General features: G+C 48.7%; 1 protein-coding gene across 45 annotated transcripts in view; it reads right to left on the bottom strand.

Moving 5' to 3' along the window:
- The window catches only part of Madd (MAP kinase activating death domain), a 43,624-nt gene extending 30,503 nt beyond the window's left edge, over positions 1–13,121 (bottom strand). For 35 of the 45 annotated variants that reach the window (XM_042275676.2, XM_042275688.2, XM_042275672.2 and 32 more), the window contains exons 1-10: positions 12,833–12,971; positions 9,326–9,468; positions 7,778–8,389; positions 7,110–7,413; positions 6,494–6,625; positions 5,991–6,104; positions 4,801–4,881; positions 1,968–2,146; positions 1,442–1,677; positions 1,150–1,306 (exon numbers count right to left, since the gene is read on the bottom strand). In XM_042275676.2, the coding sequence (XP_042131610.1) occupies positions 1,150–1,306; positions 1,442–1,677; positions 1,968–2,146; positions 4,801–4,881; positions 5,991–6,104; positions 6,494–6,625; positions 7,110–7,413; positions 7,778–8,389; positions 9,326–9,384 (1,874 nt within the window). In that variant the 5' untranslated portion in view covers positions 9,385–9,468; positions 12,833–12,971. Of the gene's footprint in view, positions 1–1,149; positions 1,307–1,441; positions 1,678–1,967; positions 2,147–4,800; positions 4,882–5,990; positions 6,105–6,493; positions 6,626–7,109; positions 7,414–7,777; positions 8,390–9,325; positions 9,469–10,192; positions 10,287–12,832 lie in introns of those variants that run through there. The other 10 variants (XM_076569952.1, XM_076569946.1, XM_076569942.1 and 7 more) reach the window with 5 other exon arrangements.
- Between the last annotated feature and the right edge of the window lie 747 nt (positions 13,122–13,868).

Consider the following 13,868-nt stretch of genomic DNA (forward strand, 5'->3'; position numbering starts at 1 on the left):
ACTTGTTGCGGGATATTATCTGTACACTGTGGGAAGATGTACTGCTGTGACTGGTTTCACAAAGAGCTGAATGGCCAATAGCTAGGCAGGAGGTCTAGGCAGGACTTCCGGGGAGAGAGAGAGGAAGTAGGAGATGAATCCAGGAACATGAAAGACACCAGGAGACATGAAGAAGCAGGATGGGTGGTATGTGACAGAACGTAGATTGATAGAAATGGGTTAATTTAAGTTACAAGAGCTAGTTAAAAGCAAGCCTAAGACAAGACTAAGCTTACATAATTAATAATAAGTCTCCATGTCATTATTTGGGAGCCGGCTGGCGGGACAGACAAAGACTCCGTACAGTAATTCCAGTTCTAAAGGATCCAATGCCCTTCTTCCCTTCACAAACACCAGGCACGCACATCAGGCAAGACACTTAAACATATAAAATAAGAAATTAAATAAGTAATAAAAACAAACAACCCACAATAGGTGACCTACCAAACAAAGGACTGGGGACATAGCTCAGGTGGCAGCGAGCCTTCCCAGCAAGCAGGAGGCACTGGATCTGATTCCCGGTATCACATCAACTGGTGTGGTGCCTACACCTATAACCCCAGCATTCCAGGAGTAGAGGCAGGAGGATCATCACTAACTACATACTGAGTCAGAGGACAGTGTGGACTACATGGGATCCTATCTCCAACAACGGAAGCAAGCAAAGAACACCACAAACACAACAAGAAGGAGGGAGGAGCAGGAGGGAGAGCGGAGGTGACATGACCAAGATACACTGCATATATGTGTGAAGCTGTCAAAGAACAAATTTAAAATATTCAAAGGAGAAGAAACGGGCTGCAGAGATGGCCCCAGTGGGGAGGAGAGCTTGCCACACAATCAGGACCAGAGTTCAGATCCCAGCACCCACCTAACAAGTTAGGTGTGCCACAGACTCCTATATCTCAGTTCTGAGGTATCCGATACCCTCTTCTGACTTACACACACACTAGAGAGCACACCCACACATATACTCACTAGACAGACACACACACACAATAAATCCATCTCTTTTAAAGAAGAAACTCAGCTAAAACATAATGCAAAGCTTCAGAGACTCACATCTACAACTGCTCTGACATGTTTGCCTCCTACCCGAGGACTTCTCACCTGTCATCAGTGGGGTCCGAATCAGAATCACGCTCTGGTGGCACACTCAGAGCCTCAGCCAGCTGAGAGTTGCCGTCATAGACTCGGTAGTGGATGGGCTGCAGCTGGTGAGCATACCACTTCGGCTTGTCACCAATAAGGGCTGGATCAAACATATCTGCCCAAAGAGGAAACTAGTGAGCATAGAGAGGCAAGTGGGGGAGTGTAAAGCAATAGAGAGGGAGGGGGGAAGCAAAGGACGGCCATCAAGGGCAGCGACAACGAGGGGCAAGCAGAAGGCCGGCGGACTCACTGTTGTGAATCCGTTGGAAGGCGTAGTTAGAAGGGTTCAGGATCCATTCTCCAAAGTACTCCACAGCTTGAGTCCTGGCCAGTTTCTCAGCAAAGGGGGTCTGTCGGGGGCGTGAGGCCAGAAAGGAGCCAGCTTGGAAAGCTACCACAGGGCGGGGGAAGAGTCGCAGGGTACGTGTGTGCATCTGGAAGCCCTGCAGCACGTTGGCAGAGTTGAAGAAACGCACCATGGCCACCCTGGGAAAGAAGGGGGTGGTGAGATAATCCAAGACCCGACCCGAGGTCTCAGCCACCTCCTGACACCATCGTTTACCAGGCTCCCACCACCACCATCGAGAGAGATCTTAAAGAATCATCATCTCTTCATGCCGACAGGATGAACTAGCTCTTCTCCTTACTTTTGCTAAGGGAGGGAATATAACCAAATATCACACACACTTTATATATGAAGTGAATCTGGCTCTGGGAAGTGGTCTCCTCCAAAATCAAGAGAGCAGAGAAACAAACTTGGGAACTTGCGGTCTTACCTTGTTGCAACATCCACTGAATCTACGTCATTGCCATAAATGAGTGGATTGAATTCAGTGGAAGGTGTGGACTGGAGGTCATTGGAAGGCCTTCCCAAGAGAAGTGGGATCTCCTGGCCCTCATGGAACTTCTCCAAATTGAGAATAGGCTGGGTGTTGAGACTCATACTGGCCAGAGCCTGGGAACAACCAAAAGTCCTCACATAAGTCAGGTTCTTAGGCCGCCAACCTCAGCTCCCAGGAAAGGGCTGTTTTAAAGTCTTCTACCTGTCACTCTGCTCACAAAATTCTCTACAAAGAACTGTGCTTATTTGAAAATCATGCCCAACTCATTTTAGAGTCTGTATCTTTGGAAAAAAAAAAAAAGAATCCAAATAATTTAGTTTTTAGAAAATAGCCAGAATTATGTAGCTGTCCATCTCAAGGACCAAGCTCAAGACATTTTAAATAAAACTGAAATCTAAGACAATAGTTTCTATTTATTTTAGCCAACAAGTACTTTTCAAATTGAAATACACTAAGAAACATTAACAAGTGAACTGTAAAAACAGAGCTACTTAGAAGGATATAAAAAACTGGAGCCTTGCCAGGCGGTGGTGATGCAATGCCTTTAATCCCAGCACTTGAGAAGCAAAGGAAGGCAATCTCTGAGTTCAAGGCCAGCCTGGTCTACGGACTTCCAGGACAGCCAGAACTACGCAGAGAAACTGTCTGGAAAACAAACAAACAAACAACTCCCCCCCAAAAAAAAAACAAACAAATGTAACAAAACAACAAAAACCCAGAGCCTCTCCACGACAGCCACAACTATGAAAAAAACAACACCACCAACAAAACAATACAACAAAAACAGTCTCAAGTTCCCAGCTTAGATTAGCCTCTAAGGTGCTCTGTGGTGCACTTTGAAAACCATTTATCTAAACCATCAGTGTTTTTAAATGTGGGTGAGCTGAGGAAACCCCCGGGCTGGTGTTACAGTGTATTTGGAATCAGCACATCTGGGGTGATGCTGTGCTTTAAGGCCAGATGTTGCTGCTGCTGCCGCTCCATGCACTACACAGGGGTAAACTGGTATAAATTCAAAGAGCGCTCGCTCTTCACATCAGTCATTCTCTCTCTCTCTCTCTCTCTCTCTCTCTCTCTCTCTCTCTCTCTCTCTCTCTCTCTGTGTGTGTGTGTGTGTGTGTGTGTGTGTGTGTGTGTGTGTGTCTCACTTTCTCTCTTCTTCTCACTCTCTTTTCCCTCCCTCTTCTCTTTTTGAGACAAGGTTTCATTACACAACCCTGGCTGTCCTGGACCTCGTTCTGTAGACCAGGCTGGCCTCGAACTCACAGAGATCCGCCTGCCTCTGCCTCCCGATTGCTGGGATTAAAGGCGTGCACCACCAAGGCTGGCTCCACTTTGGCCATTCTTTTTTTTTTTTTTTTCTCAGACAGGGTTTCTCTGTGTAGTTTTGGTGCCTGTCCTGGAACTCACTCTGTAGACCAGGCTGGCCTCGAACTCACAGTGCTGGGATTAAAGACGTGTGCCACCACCCAAATTAGCCATTCTTGAGCAGTCACCAAGAATGAAAGACACAGCCAGTGAAGACAGCTGGAGAACTTCGGAATTTGCATCCCTCCCCAGGTCCTGCTGCAGCCAGGTGTCCAGTCACATCAGCAGGGTGAAGCAAGGGAAAGTGAGAGGAATGATGCGGAATGGCCCCGCTCCATTCAATACCATCTAGACTCCAGCTTCCAGAGGAACTACGAGGTTCTTCAGACAACACAGAGGAAAGACTTCCCAAGAGCCTTCGGGTGAGACCGGGCGACTGCTAAGCACTACCTAGGGATGGTCCTACCTAACCCGCACAGCAGGGGAAGGGAATGGTGCCGCGTCATGTTTTACCTTCAGGTACTGTGTTTAGCATGCAGAAGAAAAAGCCATCAGTCAATAAAAAAATGGGTGGAGGGCTTACACAAAGACAGGGATTTATCTCTAGGGACTTTGGAATTGATTTCACAAACAAGTTTGTCCCAATCCCAACTTCTGACTTCCACCTTCTAAGACTGAAGGAGCACTATAAGACAAAGATGACAAATAACGGAAAATGGTGGCTTTGGTTTTGGTTGTTTGGTTTCAGTTTGTCTTGCCATGTAGGCCAGGCTGACCTCAAACTCACAAGCCCCCTGGTCAGCCTGAATGTTGGGATTACAGGCGAGCGCCACCACCCTGACCAGAAGCATCCATGTACATAGTCTCATGTACATTACAGGGTAACAGAGCAAACAGTGAATTAGAACCTTTTTAAGATTCATCTTTCGCCGGGCAGTGGTGGCGCACGCCTTTAATCCCAGCACCCGGGAGGCAGAGGCAGGAGGATCTCTGTGAGTTCGAGGCCAGTGTGGTCTACAGCATGAGATCCAGGAAAGCTACACAGAGAAATCCTGTCTCAAAAAACAAAAACAAACAAACAAACAACAACAACAAAAAAGATTCATCTTTCTACACAAAATTCAGATGAACCTCTCCTTAAGCCTGTTTAAGGTGAAGAAAGTCTCTTCCACAGGAAGGTTCTTGGACCGGCTCCCTGACTATAGGACCCTTTTATCATCTATCACTTCCTTTATTTAAACATTGTATGACCTCTTCATTTATTCTGTGTTGAGTGTGTGTCCATGTGTGGGTGCCTGTTTGCCACGGTGCATCTGTGGAGCTCAGGGAAGGACTTGTGGAGCAGGTTCTCTCCTTCCCCCCGTGGGTCCCAGTCGTCAGAGTCGGTGGCAGGTGCCATCATCACCTGCCGAATCGTCTTGTGGGCCCCTCCCCTTCTTTCCTTCCCTTCCTCACCTACCTGCTTCAAGTGTTTCTTCAGCTCTAAGGACTCCGGCTCTGGCAGGACAGGTAGCACTTCTGCGTTGGTAGGGGCAATCACCTGTCGCAGAGAAAAGAGAAAAACACATGATCTTAGAATGAACTGCCAGGAGCTCTGCTTACATAAGAGCAAACAACATGCCCAGGGAGATTGGATGCACACAATATTATCATATGTTATCCTCTATATATGAGAGCTATGTATACATACATACCTGAGCTGTATCTACATGCCTGAAAAGAAATATACCTAAATAACATTGGTGGCTATCTCTGAATAATAGGACTATGGATATTTTCTTCTTTACATCTACTTTATTTTTAAGACTTACTTTATCTTTAATTATGTGTATGAATGCAGGTGTTAGCAGAAGTCCGAGGCATCAAACTCCCTAAAGCAGGAGTTACAGAGGGTTTGGGCCACCTGAAGTGAGTGATGGGAAGTGAACTCGGGGCCTCCAAAAGATCAGCAAGTGCTCTTAACTGCTGAGCCATCTCTCTAGCCTCTATACTTACTTTTCCCCCTTTTTACATGTATTTGTATTTGAAGGGAGGAGGCGTTCCACGTCACATGTGTGGAGGACAGGGGACAACATGGGTCAATTCCCTCTTTCCACCATGTGGGTCCTGGGTATTGAATTCAGGTTGTCAGAATTGGAGGCAAGTGCCTTTACCTGTAAAACCACCTGGCTGGCCTGGTTCTACACTTATTTTATTTCTAAAATTTAATAATGAATACAGGGTAGGCTTTCTACCAGAGTTTTAATATGCTCACATCACAGAATGTTAATATATTTTTGGTTGTGAGCCTAGCCTTTAATGGCTGAGCCATCTCTCCAGCCCAATGTTAATATATTTTTAAATGTGTGCTGAAAACAGCATCTTCCTTGAAACTTATAGGAAAACTATTACCTGATTATCTATACTCTATACAATGACATATATACAAAAAATAACCGTCCTATGGCTCTTGGAGCATGCAAGAGGAGCTCTTAATTCAGGCCAGACTAAATTCTATAGCCAATGGCCTATCTGCCCACTAAAGTCAAAGCCACATTAGAAAAAAAATTGTTTAATGAGTATTGTAATAGAAATAATCCAAACAACAGTTATCACACATAACTAGGCCTAGAACATGACCCTAATTAATTCCTTAGTCCAATGCCTCACCCGATTGCTGTCCAAATCTACTAGCCACACATCATCAGGCATTTTGAAGTCTAGCTTGTAGAGGAAGAAACTGGCAGGAACTCCAATGATGTATGGGGTTGGAGCCAAGAGCAGCTGTGGAAAGATAAAAGAGGATAAGAAACAAAGACAAAATTTATTGTGAACATTTAATCAAGTTAGAATTTTCCCAGATAAGGAAATTCAGACAAGTCCTTTCCCAAAATTCTTGTAGCTAGATGTATTGCAAAATTTAGAATTTTTCAGATTTTAGAAAGGTAACAGTACATTTCAGTATATTAACACCTACAGCACCATAGTAAGGAATCTATAATCACTAACTGTAACAAACAAAACTACAAATAGCATAGTTTTACCATATATCCAGTTCAAATCCATCCAAAATTGCAGACTAGTGAGTTATGAGGGGCAGAGGACCGGTCTTCTTTGGTGTTCTCCCTTGAGAAGCCAGGGACACCACAGAGGGAAGACACCATGAGCCTCACCTGCTCTGCCGACGCCATGCAGGTGGGGAGCAGAGGGATGACAGGGAACATGTACTCCAGTGGGTAGATCATTGCCACAAACGCCATCACAGACATGGAGAGTGCGTTGTAGTCTCGAGACTGCAGCACCACCTGCAGGGCCACACCGTAAGTCACTCAGCAGAGGGAAACAGGCTCTGCCAGTCAGCAGCTCCCAACACTCCAGTTCAATCTCGGGCTCGCCCAGCCTACAGCTGCCGCTTATCTCCACAGTCGCCATGGCTCTGGTCCCTGCCCTGTCAGTCACCTTCCAACCAAAACACGGTGGTAATCCTCCCTGGAATCAACCTTCTTAGTTCTGTCCCTCCCCACCCAAGGACTATACACTGAAACACAACTACTGCTATCCCAGAGAATGAAATCAGCATAAGAAAGGATCACTCTCCGAAGCATTCCCCGACATCAATATTGCAGTTCAGCTCATTCAAACATCTGCTCTAACCCAGCCATTGCATTACCTCCTGGAAATAAAAAGATGGAAAGGACACACAGTCCCTGACCTCCCCAAACTCAGGATCTAGCTCCCAACAGGTTGTATAGCTCTCTCCAGAAAGGTCTACAGAGCTGGCCCTCTCACCTTGTGCTCCAACAGGATGCAAGTTAGCACCTGAAGACAAGCATCCACACCCAGAAGTTCCAAGGGAAGGTGAAGTGGGAAATCTACTAGGGTGAATCGAGAGGGGTCTGGCAGAGCGAACGTCAGCGCTGGCTGCAGTTCCTGTGGTAAGACCTCAATGTCCACTCGTTTCTGCCCAGAGACAGGAACTGGGGAACGCAGCAAGCGGTAGATCCAGGCCTCAATCTCTCGAAGGTCATGCAGAAGGGCGCTTGACTTCTCCTCCACTAGCAGTGATCCAGTAAAGATTCGCCACATAGTGTCCCTGAGGAGCACACACAGCAAGACTCAGACACAGAAACGTTAGCAGCTGGTACCGCTGCAACCCAATCAAACCGCAATAATAACTGGAAGAGGGGTACTGTTGGGAAAGCCCACTCTCTAATCTCAGAGGGGACCCGAGGGTACAGATGACAACAGAAACAGGTGTAGAATGGTCTATGTGACAGAACTCAATGTCACGTCCACCATCGAACACCAAACCCCTCAGCATTTCTTGAAATAAGACTGACTCTCAGCAGTCTTTAGATTAGGGCCACGCTGTTTAAGCCGTCCTCAAGGAGCACGGACTAATCGTATGACTATCTGATCGTCTCCCCTTGCTTCCGAGCATAAGCGGCAAACCGTACCTCTGCACACCTCGCGGGATGCCCAGTTTCTTGCCTAGCAGCCGTTCACTACAGCAGTCGACCAGACGTTTCAGAGTATAGAGACACTCTCTGAAGGTAGAGAAGAAGGGATAGTGGCTGAGCACACACAGGGACGTCAGAGTGCTGTTGCGGGAGCGGCTGCCCGCTTTTGCTCGCCGTTTGCCCCGAGGAGACTGGTTCACGTCGGGCGTGGAGTCAGCACTTGGAGGCTGCAAGGTGGAGCTGCTGCTCTCTGTGCTCTGGGCGCTCTGGGTGCCGACCTCTTCTGAGGCACAGGGCACATGAGTGCCTTCCTTCCCGCGGGGTCCTGCTGCTGCTCCTTCTACCTTTTCCTTCGGCATCCGCTTTTGGAAGGAGCGGTAGAAGTTAACACAGATGCCGTAGCGGGTGACGCCGGTGTCCTTGTCGGTGAGGGTGAAGACAAAAGAGGTATCATCTCGAAGGCTCATGCGTCGCTGTCGCACACTCAGACATCCCTCCGGCTGGCAGAAGAACACCACATCTGGGGGCAGGGGAAACTCGGGGTGATCCTCTAGTGGGTACCGCCGCAGCAGTTCAGGAGTCTGAGCCACACTATCACTGCTTGGGTGCCTGAAGGACAGAAAGACACACTCAGCAGCCCAAAAGCAGATAATACACCATCACACATTCACCACGACCAACAAATAAAGCGCAAAGATGCTTTTGGATAAAGTAAGCTAATTATAGCACCTTGGCTATCTGGGGAGTGCTTGCCAAGTTTAACTGGCGGACTGGAGTATGCGCTGTCAGGGAGACGCTATCTTGGAAGTTTCAACAATAAAATCATCACTAACACCCAAAGATGATGACTACCCTTCAAAGCGCCTTCGCTAACAAATTACCACAAGAATATATGCAGGCAGAGAAGGAGTCAAGTGTGCTTTCTCCTTCGCATAAACCATGAAAACTTGGCTACAAAGAGTATACTTGCTCAAAATCACAGAGTACGGCTTAAAAAATTCTGCATGTATTTACTTAGGAGGGCAGCATGCATACTCCAGGACATAAGCGGAGGTCTGAGGATACCCTGCAGGAGAAATTTCTCTCCTTCCACCATGTGGGTCCCAGGAATTGAATTCAGCTCATTAGGTTTGGTGGTAAGCACCATTACCCAGAGCCATCTCACCTATCCAAAGATGTGAGTTAAAAGCTGAGTTTTGAGCTAAGTGTGGTGGCACAAGCCTTCAGTACCAGCACTCAAGAGGCAGAAGCAGCTGGATCTTTTAGTTCGAGGCTAGCCTGGTTTACAGAGCTAGTTCCAGGTCAGCCAGGACTACACAGAGAAATCTTATCTCAAACGAAACAAAACAAAGCTGAGTTCTGTTGTCTCTGTCCAGACTGACATTCTCACACCACCCAACTGTATGGCTTGCCCTGCCAACATCAATGTTCCTGTCAGGGTAAGACAATGGGGAAGAATAAGATATGCAAAGCAACATGAAAATAAGGCCTGGGAATAACCGAGGCCACCCCAGAGAACGAGACAATTGTCGGTCTTCTTGTTACCTTGCCCCTACGATCACTAGGTAGTCAAGTAACCGAGGGCAGAACTTCTTTTGCACCATGGTTCCAATTTGTCAGTTCATTGCAGAGAAACTTCGGGGCACTGAGCAAGAAGTCAGCACTCCCAGGAGGAATTCTGATAGAATCTGAAAATCCAACAGGGGAAGAGTACTGATAAATATGCATCGCTCTGCCTAAGGGAATCATCCCTCTCGGTTTCCTCCCCGCCAGGGGCCCAGGTCAGGCCTTCCACTTCAGCACTCAGGAGAGAATCTGACACTTGCTTAGACTGGTGGCTGTCTAGGTTTGTGGGCTCCCAGAGCCAAACAGACTCCGGGAGTCAGATTTCAAGTAGAATAGGGGTTGAGGGTGTAGCTTAGTGGTCGAGCCCTTATCTAGTATGGACAATGCCCTGGTTTCCATCCTTAGCACCACGACAAGGAGAAGGAAGAAGAGCTGGAGAAATAACAGCTCAGTACTAACTAGCTCATTTCCAGCCGTGTTCCAGGGCTCTGCTTCTGAAAAACAGACCTAGACAGTCTAATCTAGACTGAATAATTATGATAACAAAAAAAGTCGCTTTCAGGACTACTCCAGGGGTGATCAAGATCAAACCAGACTCTTTGAATAGCACTAATCTGTGCTTTTCTGTCTAGATGGAAACCTAATTATTCTGTCTCACTAGGCAGCTTTCAGCTTGATGTGTAACTCTCATATAGACTTTCCAGTTAATTGCACTCAGACAGTAACAATATCTGGGTATTCTAGCTCATGTGATCTCCCATGAAAAATGTCCATGTCCCAACTGGCTCATCTCAGACCAGTCTTCCCAGGTCAAGGTAGAAAGGGGGCAGCAGCTATTGCTATTACCTCTGCCCTTGGTGCTGAACTACAAGCTCTTGTCTGGTCTGCTCTTGGGATCAGAGTCAGTGAAACAGTATGTTCCCGGGAGGCCTGATCTTTCTCGGTCTTGAAGAGATTACAAATGAGGGACTGAAAATACCAGGGTTTCGGCAAGTACGGGGGGAGGGGTGTTCAAGGGAATTTCTAAACATATTAAAAATCAATGATTCTTTGCTGGAGCCAGAGAAACGACTCGTGTGTGGCTCTTTCAGAAGACCCAGGCTCAGTCTCGAGTAGCTGCGTTGGGTGGCTCATAACTGCCTGTGACTCTAGCTCCAGGGAAACTCGCTCTTCTCAGCATTGCGCCCACAGAGTGCACTTACACACACAAAATAAACAAATACACTTTTAATGAATCTATATTTCCTATCAGATTTCCACAGACTCTAAACAAAATGTTTTGCTCCAGTATAGGGTATTTCCAATGCTCCAAGATTTTGCTTCTATGGCTACACTGAGACCATGTTCACTGTATGCACACACACAGACACACTCCTATTACACTACCACACACACCTAAACACTCCACTCCACTTGCTGTGCACACTCCCGTATTGCAGACATAGACTCTGCCTGAGGGCACTATTTGATTTAGGCGATGAGTTCTTTTTACCTCCTCTACCCATAAACAAGACCTATTTACAATACCCTTGGTGTCCTCAAAATGCTCTCCCCTCTTTCCTCCTTGCTCCCAATACAGGACCCATAGGTAATAGGATTCAGTTTTGTCTCCATAGCGACTCTGGCTCCCAGCACTATTTATAGCAGAGCCATAGGCCCTCCCCTGCTTGGTGACCGAATGAACGGTGCTTGCAGCTGCTACTCCAGAGTCAGCCATGGCCCATAACAGTTCATTCCTCCTAACTCTGGAGACTCTTAGTCCATTGACAGCCTCTACTAAGAATCAGGTTATCTTCACTTCTGTGTGTGTATGTGTGTGTGTGTGTGTGTGTGTGTGTTAATGTTTTAAGTCCCACTTGCAGCTTTTAATAGAAAGAGCTCTCTCTTCACCACCACTTTCTGAGCATGCCACACATTCAGTCATTTCCGGGGTTCATCACTCTTAACCCCAAACAGTCCTTGGATTCCCCCAACTATCATTGCCATGAGCATACTGCAGAAGCAAGGCGCCCTTTATAGAGCTGAGCTCCCCTTCTCCGAAGAGAAATGAAAGAGAGAAACAAAGCTATAGAACGGGATACAGGGGGAAGTCGTGTGTTCTACATAGGAAAATCTAGCTACAAACAAGACTTGTTTCCAGCACCTTATCATAAGCCAGAATTGTAGGACCTCAGCTGTAGGCTGAGCCCTTGTGAAGGTCTACACTGAAAACTGGAAGCATCTTCTGGCTAAAATCCCAAAAGTGGTGCTGAAGCTTCCTCCCGCTAGTAAATTAGTTTCAGGGGCCTTCCTCATATTAGTGAGAGGAAGCTCCTCTCCCAACTCAAGCCAATTGCCATATTCTACACTCTTCATCTCCTTTCAGAGTTTCAATAACCCGAGATCTTGGGACTACCCTAGCTAGCAGTGGTAGGATATTTTTAGCCTTAATTCCTATCCCATCTATAGCCACTGACTTTAGATACTCAGACTCCAGAGATAATCAAGGCTGTTCTCCTTCTCTGTCTTCCCCACAGACGCTAAATCCTCTAACAACACCTATAACTCATGTAGTCTTCATAACCCATCAGGCTCAGACTCTGGCTCTTGCTTCAATTTTATTTACTAATGTGGAGTCCCTAGCTCCTGTCCCACTGCAGTCCAAAACTCTAAATGTTTTTGCTTTTGCTATACTCCTACATCAGCACCCACGGCTAGAATCCGCACACCTTTAGGTAATCTATGCCTTTTCAGCCTACAATGGCCCTACCACCGAACCCTGTGGGTTCGTCCCTCATTTGGGGCAGGATCTCATACTGAAAACCACAGGAACCCGACCCAAGAACGATATGATATCTTCGCTGACGTGAGCCAAACGGGAGGCTTCCTCCCCTTCCTCCTTCCTCCCCAGGCAGTGACCTTGCAAGCTCATCAGCAGACTGGTCCAGCGTGGGGGAGAACTGGAGCAAGCAAGCCAGGGATGGCTAGGACTGAGGAAGGAGGAGAGAGCACGAGGAAGAAGAATGGAGCTGCGGGAGGATGGAGAGGGGCGCAGTTGCAGCAGAGATGAAATGGTGCGCCTAGTCTTCAGCGAGTCAATACTGAAGAACGGAATGTAAATATATATGTATCTATTAGCGAGCCAAACGTGGTTCTCCGAACGCTAATCAAAAATCAGGCGTGCGCACGCAGGCGCACAGACGCCAGGCGCCGGTGCCTTCCTCGGGCCCGGGGCTGGACAGCTCTGCCCGCCCCCTCACCTGCTGGACAGCTCCTCGCCCCCACCCGGGAACCCGCCTCGCCCGCCGCACCGGAGCGGAGCCGAGCGCCAGCCCGCAGCCCCTGGGCAGCGCGGGCGCCCCGCCTCGGCCCCCCGCCTCACTTTCTCAGCAGGCTCCACGCCCCCTCGCGCTCGCTCCTCCGGGGCCGCCTCCGAGACCCTTCCCTCTGCGGCCGCTTTCCCTCCCAGACCCCCCCCAGGGCTCCCCACGGCGCGCACTTCCCCACCTCCCCAGCTCACAGGAACCTGTCAGGCCCGCCTGACGTCTCCCCGCCGCCGAGCGCCCTTGGCTTCCGAGCCCGGCGCCGCGGCGAGCGGGCGCCAGTTCCGCGTCTGCACCGGGGGGGCGCGTACCACTCCGACCCGATGGCGGAGGGGGAGGCCGAGGGGGCCGGGGCCGTACCATTCGCAGCCCGGGGAAGCAGCGCACCGGGGAAGCGCGGGGAGGAAGGCGGCTACGCACACACCTATCGCTGTGGGAGTGGGAACGCGATGGGAAGCACTGGGCTAGCCCAGTGCCGGGAGGTGCCGAGGGGAGGACCCAAAGGAACACGTTTTGTTTTGGTTGCTCAGACAGCTTTTAATTCGACTTGGTTATGGAGCCCGTCTTGACGAAACAGTGGTTAACGTGAAGGTACTTGGTAAAATCAACTGCCCCTAAGACTTTCTGACAGTTTCTTCAAACCTCATCTGGCCCCCCCTGCACGCTGTTTGGACGTGCCCAGCCGCCCCGGCAGGAAAGCCAACTAGTCGGCCGCTGGACTCTACCAATTCTGGATGGCGGGGGCACTTCAGGCTGGCGCTGCCAGGTATCACCTACACCAAGGTAGGGGGGAAGCGGGAACGGTGCCGCGATGCCCGCTGGGAAATGGAGTCCAAGCCTTTTGACAACTCAGACACTGGTCATCCTCCACGAGCCTCCGGGGACTTTTTCTTCGAGTCCCCCAGGGCCCAGAGCCCGAAGGGAAGTATTACCCGGCCCGGGGTCTTGAAGGCTGTACTCCTTGTCAGATGCCAGTGTTAAAAGTAAGACGTTACACGCACACGTGAAGTGTACTGCTGAGTTATTGCTGAAGCTCCAGCTCCTCCCCAGACAGTAAGAGCACCTGCTTCTGCCTTGGTCATTAAAGGGGAAGGTGCCCCAAAGCCTAAGCATTTCTCTTATGCCGCGGGCCTCGTGAACAAAAAAAGCTGTCACTTGTGATTCTTGTCCCTCTCCTGAATATGGAGGCAGGTTTTAATGGACACAGGCTTCCTCCACCG

This window comes from Peromyscus maniculatus, chromosome 4 (genome assembly GCF_049852395.1).
Source record: "Peromyscus maniculatus bairdii isolate BWxNUB_F1_BW_parent chromosome 4, HU_Pman_BW_mat_3.1, whole genome shotgun sequence".
In the NCBI taxonomy this organism is placed as follows: domain Eukaryota; kingdom Metazoa; phylum Chordata; class Mammalia; order Rodentia; family Cricetidae; genus Peromyscus; species Peromyscus maniculatus.